The sequence below is a fragment of the Barbus barbus genome (assembly GCF_936440315.1).
Source record: "Barbus barbus genome assembly, chromosome: 21".
Classification (NCBI taxonomy): Eukaryota; Metazoa; Chordata; class Actinopteri; order Cypriniformes; family Cyprinidae; genus Barbus; species Barbus barbus.
In genome coordinates this window covers 23,912,587-23,929,356 of record NC_136749.1, presented here as the reverse complement: position 1 = coordinate 23,929,356, position 16,770 = coordinate 23,912,587, and the positions used below count along the sequence as shown (strand labels likewise).

At 37.0% G+C, this 16,770-nt stretch overlaps 1 protein-coding gene across 1 annotated transcript; it reads right to left on the bottom strand.

The window, feature by feature from the left end:
- Positions 1-1,731: 1,731 nt before the first annotated feature.
- On the bottom strand, positions 1,732-16,666 carry LOC306887771 (N-acetylglucosamine-1-phosphodiester alpha-N-acetylglucosaminidase-like). Its single transcript, XM_079445786.1, has 11 exons — positions 16,483-16,666; positions 14,923-15,405; positions 12,529-12,668; positions 12,244-12,352; positions 11,246-11,374; positions 10,966-11,165; positions 10,209-10,256; positions 9,906-10,034; positions 8,322-8,453; positions 5,007-5,088; positions 1,732-3,886 (listed from the first exon to the last, which is right to left on the bottom strand). The coding sequence occupies exons 1-11, from the start codon at positions 16,566-16,568 to the stop codon at positions 3,655-3,657; spliced, it is 1,770 nt and encodes a 589-aa protein (XP_079301912.1). The 5' UTR covers positions 16,569-16,666; the 3' UTR covers positions 1,732-3,654.
- Between the last annotated feature and the right edge of the window lie 104 nt (positions 16,667-16,770).

Genomic DNA, 16,770 nt, shown 5'->3' with positions numbered 1-16,770 from the left:
GTAATTGTAAACGTACGTGCATGGTCAAAAATGTCAAGCTTTTGACCCCATAATCAAAGTTCGCTTGAAAGCAAACTGGTCTGATACCATCTGTAATAACATTAGAATCCTCAGTAATAATATCTCATACAAATCAAGTTGAAAATGAAAAGGCTGATTGAAACTTAAAGCACCTGGAGCACAGATGATGATGCAAAGAATCTTACAGTGTGACATCTGGATAGATAATTGCGTCATGTGAAGAGGACAGACAGACAGGCAGGTGGAGGCACGAGCGTGTGTGAGTCAGTGAGCTGTCAGCCGTGACATCCTGTCAGAACCTGTAGGCCTTGTGGTTGTGTGAGACTGCATTAGTGTTGAGGCTTGTAAAGAAACTGCTGTTAAAATGCCGCAGGAATCTTGTGCCTCTAGAAATACTCCTCTGTATACCAAATACCTTAAAGCATGTAGTATCAAAAGTGGCAGCATGACGCATAAAGTTAAGGCCTGAAAAGCACTGAACAATTTTAAAACATCACATTGAGGAAGATATACGTTGTCATTGAATATAATGCATGATATCACACTAGTATGCCTCAAGGTGTAGAGTATTGCACTTCTACTGTTGTTAAAATGGTGTCTTTTATTTCTTAGAGCTTGAGAGGAATACAATATAAAGCTCTTTAGATGAGGGATGGCCCCTTCCTTAACCTTGTCAGATGCAAAATATGAAAAAAAGATGAGTAAGACAAACAGTTTTGAATAATATATCCATTAATATCCAGACAATCGTGAAGAACAATGACAAAGCACACAAATGGCTTTTATTGGTGGTTGTGATTTGGAACCCATGGCTATTTAACAACTTTTGAAAATACAGAGAGTGTCTCATTTGCATTATGTTAAGAATAATGTTCCAAACATATTGCAAGGAGTTTAATGGAATAGCAAGTGACAAACAATGCTACTGGCATGGCATTTAAATATTACTGAGAAACAAGCACAAAATGAAATGGAACATGATAAAGCACAAATATGTTCTTTGTTGAAACAATCTAGAACAACCACTTTTTAACAAAAATTTAACAGCACAATAAAATCCACATCTTCATGTTCTGTGACACACATCTGTTCCTGAACACAATTCTCTATTGAACCCACCCAGGAGCTTTTAAGTTTTCTCTGAAAGAACACACCTTTAATTTGCAGTCTGTGCAATGACAACCAATTGTGTCCTTTAATTACCTGACAAATTCATTATCGATTCTCTCTCAAAACAGATACAACAGCAGTGTATTTGATTAGCAGCCTGACGTATGAAGCAGTACATTAACAATCTTTATATAACCTAATAAGTTCATTAAAGCCAAATTTAATTAACTGATCCAGTGTATGATAAACAGACATTTGAACTGTAAATGTATTTTGGGAGGGTGCTCAGCGGAAAACCAACCATTTTGGCAACAAACATATATCGAGGGGTGAGAACCAGAAGGGCGTAAGTGACATTTCACCAACTTTACAGGAGAGCCAAAACAAAAATTTTACCATAGTTTGATCTGACTTTGTGTACTGATTTCAACTGTTTATAATACAAATTTGTACACTCATGGATGACAGTACTTTTGCCAGTAGAGAGAGCTCATTAAGAGCTTTCATTTGATGTATATATCTCCATTTCACCAAAAATGTCACTTACGCCCTTCTGGTTCTCACCCCTCGATATGCACTATCAAAAAATAATTGCCATTTCATATAGAAAAATCTCATAGTTCATATTATTTTGTAATCATTTTGTTTAATACATTCATTGAAATTCAAAAGGCTATCCACCAATGATCCTGCATAAACCCAGAACATAAACAGGAGTGAAAGTGATTAACAGGTCAACCACATAGGTTAGGCTGTAACTAACCTCAATATCAATCAATATCCAACATAACTTTCAACCAATCAAAAGGACACGCAACATAGTAAAATCACTCAGCAGCCTCAGATGCTCTGATTAGCATCATGCCCGAACCATAGACAAACAAGTACCCTCTCTATCTCTAACCTGTGTGGGATCTGCCTGCTTGATTAGATTGAAATCAAAAACTACATTAAAAACCTGGATTGGAGTCTTTGTCCCTGTCTGCTTTACACTTACACGGCGATCAGCATAGAGGTCGCTTGCCGTGAAGAACATATGCAAAGCAGGCAGTGAGCTAGGTGGAAGTTAATAAACAGTCAAATGTTTCACACTGCAGACAAACACCTTTCACAATTGTTTATGACATGATATTTCTGTAACTTTGTAACTAAAGACATCACTTTATGGGCGAAAAGATATACATGCTAAATTTCACCTCAAAATAACAACAACAACAACAAAAAGGAATTATATTTTGCATCATAAAATTATTTTTAATGACAAATAAGCAAATCACAAAACGTAAAAAAAAAAAAAGTTTAGAGTCCAAAATAGGATTTATTTTTAAGGCAAAAAATATGATTATTTATTTAGTTGATTTGGGGGTTTAATATGATCTGGAATGTTTTGCCAGGTTTAATGTAATTCATCCTTCCACATGTCTCTGTGTTTGCCTGTGAAACTCTTAAAACAAGACAAGCCTAAATCTATTTGAATGCTAAACAGGAAACAACACAGGAACTACAGACTCGAGTAAATGTTCCACTTCCATAATATTTCATGCTTCAGAGCTAAAACAGAATCTGACAAAACATTTCATCTCAAACCTCTTCCCAAATCCCGGATTCACTGCTTTAGAACAGAAAAAAAGATCAACTTTGAGCTAAGCACAAAAGAAATGTCCTTTTCTTGCTTTCCTAGAGCGTGTGAAAACAATCCAGGCCTTGATTTTTTATTTTTTTTTCCATATAGTGTTTCTATGGCTGGTTCTAAGTGCCTAAGACTACACACAAAACAGCACTATGATAAGGCTGGCAGGAGTTGGCAAGGCGTTTACAGAAACAAAAGGGCTGAGGGCTGGAATCAAAATAAACTGAATGACCTCGAGAACCACAGGAGGAAAAAAAATCATTTAATAAAACAGTTTCAAAATAGCAGTCTGGCAAGTTCCTGCAGGACGGATTCTGCAAAAAGAGTTCATAGTTCAAAACTTGTCTGTTCCTATAGCAACAGGTGGAACAACTGGGCCATTCTGTCAATAAAAAGGCTTAGTGGTGATATTGCTTGTCTTCTCATCTGATGACCAAAAAAGTCTTCATTGAGGTCAATGAAATTGTATTTTAAACTATGAGTTATGTCACTTGAGAAACCGGTTCTTACATTGCTAGCAGCTACGATGAAAGTGCACTAAAAACCCAAACAAACAAGAAAATGTGCAAAATGCAGTCGAACTGCACAATCAGGGCACTTGGCATGTGTTGAACTGGCATCTACAGACTCAGCAGGGGCGAATGTGAACGCACTGAGCTGTGCAGACAGCTGTTGGGATGCAAACGCCCATCTCATTGTCTATCATCGCCAATTTGTGCGCCCCATCCAAAGATGAAGAGGCCCATCCAAAAGCTCATAGATTCACAGCAAAAACAAACAAACCCTTGCCTTGTCCTCAGACTAATGAGGGCTTGTTCTGGCTAGTTAGCTAGCTCTCGCTAGGATGGCACATTTGCGTGAACCTGCACAAGTGCATACATTTTGAAATACGGTTATGATGAGTCTTGCGAGTCAGAGTCTTCTTGCTGAAAAAGACCTTTCCCAGACTTTGTCCCCTGTCCTCTGCCTCGCTCCTCGGACCCGTTGATCTCTCCCAGTGGCAAGTAGGAGTAGTCCGCCTTCTGCCCGCGCGCTTTGCATTTTCTGCACGTCTGGATAAGGTTACCGGCGAGGCTGGCCAGCAGCGACGTTGCCAGGATAGCGCAGACAACCAGCCAGCTTTGTCTGCACACATAAACAAAACACTCTCAGGGTGAGGAGTTGCACTTTGACCTCTGACTCCACCGCTGCTGCCCACAGCCTCCACAAAGCACTTGACTGCAACCAAGGCAACACTGCACAATCCCTTACTTGCATGTGAAAGGCCGAGCTGACTAATAAATTCATCTGTGCCACTCCGCAGCCGCAGAGTTGTTTACCAGTGCAGTCGGGGGAACTTTGTTCAGATTTGTCCGAAAGCCTGTTCTGCTAAACAAGGGCCTGGAATTTGTCAGAGTGAATTTCCATGGCAATAATCAAGTTACTCAAACACGCAGATAGGGAATTTGTTGTTTGAGAAAAGTTGTTTGAGATAGGCTAACAGATTTTCTTTCTCATGTTGTGAAACTGTGGCTTTAAGGCATAGGAAAAACATGTCCTATAATTGTACCCAACATTTCGTTTTTAAAATAGCAGCATTTCCACTCTGAAAATGAACCAGAGATGATCACTAGAATGTTCTAAACACAAATGCACCACTGTGATTGATTTATTTGATCAAAACCACCTGTCCTCAGTCCACAATTCAGTATTTCACATATTAAAACATCTATATTTAAGTATATTTTTATAATATAAAATATATATTATTTCTCTTTTATATAATATAACAATTTTATACATGATTAAATATAATTTTATTTTGATTAATATTTTAGTATTAATGAAATACTGAGTTATGGTCTTAAAGTAGGCTATATTTTCTGTGTCAATCACATCAGCTCTATTTCAGAAAATATAAAGAAATTTTTCTGGATTTTTAGAATCATTTTCTCATTTAGAGGAGGACTGATTATCAACTAGAAACACCAGAAAAACAAAACAGCTTCTGGATTGAATACATATTTGCTGTGCAAAATTAATTATATATTTTAATTGTAATTGCATGCTACATTTGTAAATATTAATAAAAAGTATTGTACCTGAAAGTACACATGATTTTTGTATCTGACAGTACTGACACATAGTAAATAATAAAAAGTAGACAAAATGTTATGTTTTGTCTCACGTCTCAAGAAGTGGTGAGAGGACATGTTGGCTGCTGTTATGGGGTGTGTATGTGTTTAGTAGGTTTTGGAGCACTTACTCAGATAAATAGGGTTTTGGAGCATGAGCTTCCTCCTCTTGTCTCCATTCCCTCCACATCTGGGTAGCCAGGCAGTGACCAGCTGAAAGATTGTGGGAAAAAAAACTATGTTTTTGAATCAAATCCCTTGTTAGGACAACAACCCTCCATTACAGGCATATTTCTCCTTTCCCCGCTTTCCTAACTTCAGATGTAACTGTGGGAAACAGAAGCAACTGTTGTTTTGTTGGTAAATCAGTTCTGTGTCTATTACGGTCAAATAATTTTTTAAATTTTGATGAACATCCAAATGTGGCTGTAGAGTAAAGCTGCAGTCACACTGGTGAAAATTCTGAGAAAAAAAATTTGCAGACAAAAAATGTGCATTGTCTATGGTCAACAGTGTAGTGTTGTATAAAGCAGGGCTGCTGCAGAATTTTTAAGCTCAAATTTAAGACTTTTTAAGGCCAGCACAAATAAAATTATTACCATATGAGCAGGGTAGGGAAATGTCTATGGTAAACTATTAAACTGTAAAATGACCGTAAAAAGCATGATTTACAGCCTTTAAACCATTTTTAAGAAAATGGTGAGTCAAAAGTAGGAATTATTATATTAATTTAAACAATTATCAATAAATTATTATTATATTAAATAACAAAGACATTTTACTGTTTAGATTTTTATAATGAATTATCTTTTTATCGATCCACCAGTTCACATTTACAGCTGTGTGTTTGCAGGGTAAAAACATGGGTCGATTTTCACATTGGTCTGAACAAAAACAACCCAATGTTGCTGCAATACTGGAGGCTGCAGTTCTAGGACCGCATTTGTAGGACCCTATTTTTTGGGACAGCACCATCTAGCCAATTCTATTCCAACAGAGGAGACCTGATTCAAAGCATCAAACAAACATATGCAAAGACTAGATCAATGGAAACTATTAATTTTTTATCTTTGTATTTTATTTGTAATGTAAGAGCTCGCGTGAACTTGAGTATTCGAGAGGGTGCCAGCAATCTCCATTTAGCCTATTTAGCTGTGCAAAACAGTTCATTGTGCTGCTGGATGTTGTAAATTAGTATTTTTATTCAAATTATTTTACATTGATCAAAGTACTAATAATCACACTAATTTGTACCGCCACTGTTTTACCGTTTACTGCACTTTAAGTGGGTCACATATCAGACGTGATGTATTGCGGCTAATGAACTGAAGTCTCGCACAAGACACAGGTCTTTCTTTCCAAGAAAACTATGTTACTACGTTTCTGGACCTGGGAACATTTCAGTTGCGTTGCTGTCTATGGAGTGTCAGATAGCTCTCCGATGTCATCAAAAACATCTTAATTTGTGTTCTGAAGATGAACGAAGGTCTTACAGGTTTGGAACGACATGAGGGTGAGTAATTAATGACAGAATTTTCATTTTGGGGTGAACTAACCCTTTAAGATCAAGAAAATATTAAGATGTGTCAAATAAATAAAACAATCAGAACGTAGCTTTTACAGGTCGAATCCAGCTTGCGCTGCCCCTTTATTCAGTAACAGATTTTGGAAAGCCGATGTTAGATTGTGTAAGATTGCAAAGATCAGGGACCTTGCTAAAAATAGTCCTTTTTGCAGTTCCAAAGTCAGTTCCAGTTCCAGTCTTTTTTGGTTTGACATTTTGGAGTCCAGAAAATTACAGAATGTTTTCATAGTGCAACATATTTTACATCAAAACATCAAGGAAAGATTCAAATGAATATCAAATCCTTCACATGGAGCAAATAATAGACAAGCTATCACCTAGAAGACAGGGAAAGATAAGCAGAAATCTGTTCACGTGCACAGCAGATGGAATTGTAATGAGTCCGCGGTGTCAACGAATGGCCTGTTCCTGAACTCCACAGAACAGGGGTTTGGGGTTTATTATTTCTCTGCAGGGAAGTCTGAGAATGCATCTTCGTCTCACATTAAATGACAGAGGTCAGAGTGTTGGGATAGACCGAGCTGACAAGGTTTTTTTCTGGTCTTGACACAAATAGCTTTTCTGTGGCAGAGGTCATCAGTAACACAAGGGGCTGCTGGTTAGACTGTGATTCTGCAAGGTCTCTTTTCTCAACACCCCTTCCACAAACACCCGGCAGCTTCGTTTATCACAGACTGTTTGAGGATGTGTGTGTGCAAGTTTGAGTAGACAGGTTGCAATCATGTGATAGTGAATGAGCAAAGAAGAGAGAGAAATGGAGAAATATAGAGAGAAATCATGAGATACTTTGGCTGTCAATAATAAATATAAATATATAAAATTAACTGATAAATTAATCAAATTAATTGGAAATAACTGCTTATTAAAATAAAAAAAACCTGAATGATTATAATTTAAAAACATTAAAATATTCTGACAGATGAAACCACTGAAAAAAAACTGTATGTTCCTATATACATGTTCCGAAATACATATATACCTGAAAAACTCAAGCCTAAAAAAATGTTACTATAAAATATTATATTGGCAATTATATAATATTATAAATAATTATATTTGCAGTATTGCCAGTTTTTTCAAGCTTGAGTTTTTCAGATTGTAGGAACAATTGTTATCATGGAATTTATTCAAAAACTTCTATTGCCAATTATATTATGTTATAAAATTTATACTGGCAATGAAATATCAAAATTGCCAATATATTTTTTCAGGTTTACATTTTTCAGATTGTATGAACATTTGTTATTAAGGAATTTGCATAAATAACCTTATTTTATTTTTTATTTAGATTTATTATTTTTTTTTTTTTATAAATAATTGTCCTAAATTGATGGGTTAAATGAACAGTCCTATTAAAAACATTTCCAACGAAATCAGCCCAAAGTTAAGTGGAAAAAGGCTGGTGAGAAATTGAGAAATGTGACCATGGACCGCAAAACCAGTCATAAGGGTCAATTTTTCAAAACTGAGATTTATAAATAATCTTAATATCATCATCTTAATATCCTAATGATTTTTGGCATAAAAAAAAAATCGATAATTTTGACCAATACAATGTATTTTTGGCTATTGCTACAAATATACCCCAGCGACTTAAGACTGGGTTTGTGGTCCAGGGTCACATATGTTAAGGTTTGTATTTCAGCCAACTTGCGTGCCATGTTTTACAGTAGAGAAGTGTGGACAGACACTAGCATACGCACACATATAGAAGGACAATGAGGAATGCTAATGGCCGAAGCTATAAGTAGAGAGAGTTATGTGCTGAGAAAGTGTGAATATTAAACTGATCTATAGAGACGTCACACGGAGAATGTGTTGTTTACATGTTGTGTGAGTGCTAATAGGGACTGTACCGCACCTCTGTGCAGGCTGATGTTTCTCTCTCCTTGGTATGTGGTGTTGCAGCTTCCCGTGGCAGCGTCACATGGGCACATGCCGTGGCATTGGCACGCTTGCTTGCAGTTCAGCCCGTAGAATCCAAGAGGGCACTCTGGGACAACAAAGAGTGCAGAAACACAGTTAAGATAATCTATTCTAAAGCAGCATTGCATGCATTACTTAAGGCAATTCTCTAAGGCATTGCAAGAAAGAAAGGTTGGTAAAAATGTGTTTTAAGTTCTGGAAACTTCACTTAATATTTGTGTATGTTAATTATTTTTTGTGCTTATTTGAGTATGTGTTAAGTTTTGTGCTAATGTCAAACTACTGGACTCAATGAAGAGTTTTAGTCAAGTATTTTGTTGATATTAACCATTTAATCCCACCGGTCACAATAGTGACCGTAAAGAAGGTTTTCATTTATAAAGCTCTAAAAATGTTACTGACTGGTGTTTTACTGCATTTCCTGCAAATATGGAAAAAATAAAGGGTCTCAATTAAATATGTGCCACATGGATAGTACAAATTGCCACATGACCAGAGCTGTTTACTTCCTGTCTGCATGATGAAAAGATGATGGCTGCATCAAAGCTCCAAAACAAAAGGCTAGTAAAGTAAAGAAATGACCAATATTTTTGGTATGTTATCTTTAAGGTATCCAGTATTAATATGTGACCTTGGACCACAAAAGCAGTCTTAAGTCACTGGGGTATATTTGTAGCAATAGCCAAAAATACATTGTAAGGGTCAAAATTATACATTTTTCTTTTATGCCAAAAATCATTAGAATATTAAGTAAAGATCATGTTCCATGAAGATATTTTGTAAATTTCCTACTGTAAATATATCAAAACTTAATTTTTGATTAGTAATATGCATTGCTAAGGACTTCATTTGGACAACTTTAAAGGCGATTTTCTCAATATTTAGATTTTTTTGCACCCTCAGATTCCAGATTTTCAAATAGTTGTATCTCGGCCAAATATTGTCCGATCCTAACAAACACTTATGACACTTATGACTTGTTTCGTGGTCCAGGGTCACATATATGAACTCACAATTATTAAGTTTTGTTGAGTGTTGTCAATGAATGAGCAAATATGTAGATAGCAACAATAGCGACGGGTGGGATAATACAGTGCATGTAGGAATACATACAAATGTATTCACAATTGTGACCTACTACCATAGAACAAAATTAACACACTTTTCCAAAAGATTCTCAAAAACTATTATTGATTATTTCAAAGGGTTCCTAATGACACATCGTTTGGATATTTTCATGTCTGGGAAAAAATTTGGGAATAAATAGGTTAAGTTCCTGCCAATGAACAGTGTTTCAGATCAGACAAATCGTTGCTTTAAAAGTAATTAAATTTACATTCAACTGATACTGTCATCTAAAGTAACTTACATACGTTTTCTGACATATCTGGAAATATATCTCTTACTTTTTTTCATTATCTTCTTGGTAGGTAACACATTCGCCCAACCACATGTTAAATAGATTTATCAAATGTGCATCTGTTAATATATCCAAAACTGTTGAGATTAGACTGCATACCTTGCTCGCAGGAATCTCCATGGAATCCAGCAGGACAGGTGCACCGTCCGTGAACAGAATCACATGAGCCTCCGTTTGCACATGCGCATGTTTGATTGCAGTCATCGCCATAAAAACCTGCTGCACATACTGCGAGGATACAGACAGATGTTATTCATTGTAGAAGTATAAGCAAATTGGTTTAAAATAGTTGAAATGACCACTGCTGACTTTAATAAGATCTCCCAAGTAAAGAGCCACTCAGATCTTTATTTGATAGTTAAGTCGGAATCTGTATGACAGCCAAGCTGATTTTGCCCTTACCTTGGCTACAGTTTAAACCCATCCATCCAGCATCGCACACACATCCATCTGTTCAGAGAGAGGGATAAGACAGGAAAAATAGAGAATTGTAGTTAAGTGGTTATATATAAATAAATAAAAAACACTTAAATACTACCTTAAATGCAAGATCATTTTATCTGTTAAAAACATTCATTAACAACAAACAATCTGTAAGTTTTTAGCAATAAATTTCATCTAATGTAACGGATGCAGTTTAAGCTACATGCCTTATACAAATCAATGTCAAATGTCGGTAACACTTTACTTTACACTGGCGTATATAATAAACCATTAGAAAGGTATTCATCATAATGCATTATATATTTACATAAATAACTGTAACCAAAGTTAAAATGCATTATAATATTTGCAGATCCCTTGTTACATCTGAAATTGATTGTCAAGTGTTTTTTTTTCTTCCCCCAATTAAACGTAGTAATAAGTTAATACAAGTTATGTGGCTACTTAGTCATGTATTTAGATAAGTAGATATAATGAATATGTTATGATGAATAATGCTTATTAAAATTTAAGGATCAATGCGTTATATTTCCTCAAGGTGTAACAATGAATAGATGCATTGTGTATTATAACTGTGGTAAGAATTATTAATGAGATCATACAATGCATTATAGGGTGCATCACAAGGCTCAATTAATGCATTAAAAAGCTTCAAGTAAAGTGTGACCATAACGTCCTTTTGTGATATAAAGGAGTGTATGAGAGAGTGACTCACTCTCAGTGCAGATTCCATGCTCTCCACATTCAGTCTGGCATGTGAGATTGGCACATCCTGGGCTGCTCCAGCCCTGCTGGCACAAACACTGGCCCTCCACACAGTGTCCATGTCCGCTGCAGTCCTCCGGCTGGCACAGCCTCTCATGAACACACAGCACAGTGGATACCTCCCGTGGGCAGCGCCACTTCGGCGTTTTGCTGGAATTTAGGTGAAAATGTTGTGATAACCAAACTCAGCACACTGTTGTTTGCAAATGTGTAGTTTTGCATTTACACACCAGTGGTCTGAAGGGTAGTTGGCCAGGGATCCGTTGAGGATATAAGTGGCCGAGCCGCCTCCATCCAGATTGATGGCGTTAATGACATTCTGTTCCTTCAAAAACTTTGCCACTTGCCAGAGGTTCATTCTGCAAAGATAGCGGTTTACTAAACACGTGTAAAAATAAACTAAACAAAACTGTACCTAAACTTCTGGTGTGCACTTGTATGTTTTTGGATTTAGATGGCCCACTGTGGTTTAAATAAAGGTTTTAAAACTAAGCTGAAACTTTTGAAAAGTAAGCTGCAAAAATGGGTAATACAGAAATCAGATGTCACAACCATGAGAACACAAACATAACTAATATGCAAATTAGCCAATCATAATAAAGGTAATTTATATATAAATCTTATGCATGTTTAATTTCAAATAAGGGACTTTTTAAGTGGGTTTAATTAAGGGCCAGAGTGACAAGATTTTTCCTTTTCTTTTTAAATATTTTTCTAATGTAAAAACATTAATATTGCAAAATAGCATTATTATTACTATTCATCATTCTAATATGCTGATTTGCTGCTCAAGTAATATCAATGTTGAAAACAGTTGTGCTGCTTAATATTTTTGTGGAATCCATTGGATATTTTTCTTCAGGATTCATTGATGAAAAAAATTTACTTAAGAACAGCATTTATTTGAAATTAATTTTTTTTGTAACATTATAAACGTCTTTAATGTCAGTCAATTTAATATATCCTCACTGTTCAATTCTTAAAAATAAATTATTGACCCCAACCCTTTGAATTTTATTGTATATTATGACGTTTTGTTGCAAGAAACCTTGAGTAACATTACAAGGAAAAATTCTGCTTCTGTGTTCTGTGCTTCCTCTTCTTGAGGAAGGTTCATTTTGGGTTATTTAGTGTTGTAGCATGCACAGACAGACAGACAGAAGGGGAGGAATCAATGTTTACAGTGATAAACAGCTGTGATCGGCTCAGGTTCAAAGTCCATTCTCACCCTCTTACACTCGTCTGACCATCGACGTGGAAGAGGATGAGTTTGCCCTCCGCATCGTGACCCACCGCCGTACGGGCAGATATCACATCCACAAAGTACTGGAATTTTCCTGCAACATAAAAGATTAACAACCTATTGAATATTTCAGCATACTGTAGATGTGTTCAAGGACTGAACTATTGTTGAAAATACAGTTTTTCTGATATAAAGAAAGAAATTATAGGGAGTCAGATAAACAAGCTTATTATATGCTCACACTTCAGACAGAATCTTGCCTAATCTTACCGGTCTTCTGTGTTTCATCACATTCTGCCTGGATGCTCTCATTGATGTAGATCTCACCGTTTCTCAGCAGCCACACCACCCCACTGATCAACTGCACGAAGGGGTTTACCTCATCCAGGATGTCGTCCTCAGACAGGTAGCTAAGAAAATACACAAGAAAGAGCAAGTGAGACAGATCAAGATAGGATGGTGTAGCCTAATAGTTAAGATCTAGGCTGGTAACTGAAAGGCTGTAGGTTCAAACCACATAACGGGTTTGCCTTTGAATTATGTTTTAGTCACAATTTTCTTTCCTGTGTTGATGCATCTCCTATTGAAATAGGAAGGTGGGGTGGGACATTTGTTTTTGTAAATAACCAGTAGCCATTTAAAAGTCTCTTGCTCATGCTCACCAAAGCTGCATTTATTTAATGAAAATACAGAAAAAAAGCAAAATATTTCTCATTTATTAAAATAAGTGTTTTCTATTTCAATATTTTCCTAAAACATCATTTATTCTTGTGGTGGCAAACTTTTTAGCAGCCATTAGTCCAGTCTTCAGTGTCACATGGTCCTTCAGAAATGAAGTGAAGTGACATACTGCCAAGTATGGTGACCCATTTATGTTGCGGCGCCTGGGAGCAGTTGGGGGTTCAGTGCCTTGCTCAAGGGCACCTCAGACTGGACATTCACTCCCCCCACCTACAATCCCTGCCGGCCCGAGACTCGAACCTGCAACATTTGGATTACAAGTCCGACTCTCTAACCATTAGACTGGGGAATGGTTAGAGAGTCTAACCACTGGGGAAGTCGTGGCCTAATGGTTAGAGAGTCGGACTCGTAATCCAAAGGTTGCAGGTTCGAGTCTCGGGCCGGCAGGGATTGTATGTGGGGGGTGAATGTCCAGCATTCTCTCCACCCTCAATACCACGACTGAGGTGCCCTTGAGCAACCCCACCGAACCCCCAACTGCTCCCCGGGCGCTGCAGCATAAATGGCTGCCCACTGCTCCGGGTGTGTGTTCACGGTGTGTGTGTGTTCACTGCTGTGTGTGTGCACTTTGGATGGGTTAAATGCAGAGCACGAATTCCAAGTATGGGACACCATGCAGTATTTCACTTCACTTATTAGGCCACGACTACTGATTGTTGAAAAGCATATAGGATTTTAGGATATTTGATGAACATGGGTGTGGATTTTTTTGTAACATTATAAATGTATTGTAATGTATTGCAAATGTAAATATTAATTTTGTTCCCCAGGAACCCCAGGAAAACCACACTTGACAGACTGCACTATGGACTAAAGCAATAAAAGCACTTTCAAAACAAAGAAATTCTCCTTTACAAAAAAACTGATGGTTTGGAAAGGCAACAAAGTATAAATCTTATCACAACCAAAGGCACACGAACCATGTTTTGCTACTTACTACTGCTACTACATAGATGCTATTTTAGTATTAGAGAAAGAGCATTTACTTTGCTACATTGAAAGCTAATAACAGGCATGAACTAAAAGCCACAACATTTTCATCTTAAACACCAGCCTGGTCCAGAAGATCTTTCCCAATATACCTGTATTGTAATTCACACTGGATAAAAGCATGAACTAAATGAAAAATTTAGTAATTACTAAAAAGCAAACATTTGATTTGATACGGATTACAATATCAGCAAACCAACACATAAATAATCCCTGGTTTACTGGCTGTTCAACTGTACTACTTTATACTTTTTTGACTATAGGCTGTTTTGAATTCCTTAAAGCTCATCCAGGTGAATGTCCAAATATGCTATATAAACACCTTATCTAATGTCAGAACATTACGGTTAAAGGCCCTTAACGTCATAATGAATGACAGACAGAAACACTCTGGGTACATAGCGTTCCAAAGTACTGCCTATTATTAAGAGCAACAAGCATGTTATGCAATATTGTCATGTTTTTTTAAAGTGTCTATTTTAAGAAACAGATATTCTAGGGGCCCTGCATTCCCACAACTTCCTCCAAATTGTACACCCATATTTAGGTTGAGGTTTGTTACAGCACCCTGCAGAGGAGGAAACCACTTTGTGCTTATAGACGTATGCTAACTGATAATGTGGCAGTGCACTCTACTAAATATCTTCTTTTGTGTTCCACAGATGAAAATAAATACGGCTTCAAACAAGACATTGAGAGAATTTTCATTTTTGGATGACCTATCCCTTTAAGGGTGTGTGTGATACAGATATAAAAGCATAGCTTAATTATAGGCAGGTCAAACGTACACCAGCACCCAATCAGGAAAGTCTAGATCAATTTTCTATTGTTTCCTGGGTCTCCACACACAAAAACAAACCCTGTGGTTTTGCAAAACATCACATGGGCCAGGAGAAAGACTGTTGAGAGTGAGAACTCGGGCTGTGTCCTTACCCAAACACTAGCGTCCCATCCTTTCGGATGCCAAACTGAGCATTTTGAATTCCTCCACTGTTCCTCACCAGTTTCCCATCACTTATGACATTCCCCAAACACTGCCAGTTGTTAATGTCAAAGAAGCCACCATTCTGGGCGACAAGGCACTTTCTAGTTTTGGCAGTGTGCTCAACCAGTTCTCTGGAACTCCGCCTGCACCCTCCAGGGCCTCCTGGTTCCAGAACGGACACGGATCTCAATGGGTCACGAACCTCTGTGATGTGGCCACTCGCCCATCTGTGAACGCCAGAGTCATCAGTGATGTCAGAAATGAATATATTTGACTCAAACAATGGAGAGTTAGAGTGTTTGCTTGCTGTCCAGGTTTCGTGGGTTACATTGCCATGAGCAATGGGCTGACAGTTCCTCACATGGCGGTGGGAATGAGATGGGCCGTGGGATTTGGAGTAGGGTAACAAGAGATCGTCATCCGAAGAATGTCTGTGGAAAATTAACATGATTTAGAGAAAATTGTGTTTGTTAATCTAATTAGGTTAACTTGGAGCATGTGTGTAACTGATTCAGAGAAAATGAACCCCTCTCCTTGCTCCTACATCTCAGCATGTGGTTCATTGTTCTGCTGAGTAAGTACATTTTCATGTGTACGCGTTTCTTTCATGGACACCTGCTGTTTTGCATACTTCTTAGTCTAAACCCAAGAAAACATTATCTGAAGAAATCAGTTGAGGAGCAGCAGATGTTTAACCGCAATCCTTATGCAAGTCTAGGTTCAGCATGTGGTTGCTGGGATCCTCTTTCACTATGCAAATGAACTGTAGATTCAGTTGGGGGTGCGGTACTGTACTGCAAGTGTGTGTGCACAAAACCTAATGAGAACTCCAATAACTATCTACTATTCTGCAAATTGATCTCAAAGTTTCTATATAAGGAGAACCAATTAAAAACAGACCGCAGGGGGCGCTGTTGTTATTTAGGTAACTTTGCTGATTGACAAAATATTAGTAACATTACATACAATACATAAACTTTTACACATGTAAAATTTAAAAATATTTATATTATATCATTAAAAAATAAGAAGAACAGATATGAAGGAAATGGTTTATCTTATATTATTTATAGCAGATTATTTCTGCATGTTGATGCACAGTGTAGGCCTAGATATTATTTTCCAGGCAGTTAGCTGTAGGGACTTCAGCGCCACTAGTGGCACTAAGAGGAATTGCAAGAATACGACTGTTTCTGAACAAGTTTCCCATTTTTTTATTTTTTTTGCTGTTTACAAACCCTTTTAAAGAGACTTATCTTACATAGGACATTTAATATACTCCACTCTAAGAATTACAGCATAAAAAGCAACTGAAACCTAATTATAAAGTATTTTATAATAAAAAGCTAATTCCAAGAGATTGTCAAAATAAGTCAAAACTGCTAAATATATCAACTCAAGAAAAACAGGCCACAAAATTGTACTTCTAAATCTCCATCCCAATCAGGGGTTTGCAAACATTCAACTTCAAGTGTTTTGATCATCTGCACTATAATACACGTCCTTACCGGATGTCTTTGCATTGGGATAAACATACTCCTAGGAATATGAGAAACAAAGAAATCTGATCGAAATTCACGGACGATGTTGCCATAAGACATACGTATAATACAATAAAACAGATTAGAAGTTACTATCCCGTTTACATCCGTCTTCTTCGATGAAAGGTCGTTCACATGTATGTAACGTTACTGGTCATATGATGCGATTCACGTGATCTTATCTGTCATTCATTTCTTCGCTCGCTGTAAGCGCAAACTGTGCAAAAAACACTTCATGTATGTAAACTGCATTTA

Coding starts and splice junctions, on each gene's coding strand:
- LOC306887771 (XM_079445786.1), bottom strand. CDS start 16,568: ATGGCAACATCGTCCGTGAATTTCGATCAGATTTCTTTGTTTCTCATA. Junction 11,375..12,243: donor GGTCAGACGAGTGTAAGAGG/GTGAGAATGGAC, acceptor CTATCTTTGCAG/AATGAACCTCTGGCAAGTGG. Junction 3,887..5,006: donor CCAAAACCCTATTTATCTGA/GTAAGTGCTCCA, acceptor TTATGTGTGCAG/ACAAAGCTGGCTGGTTGTCT.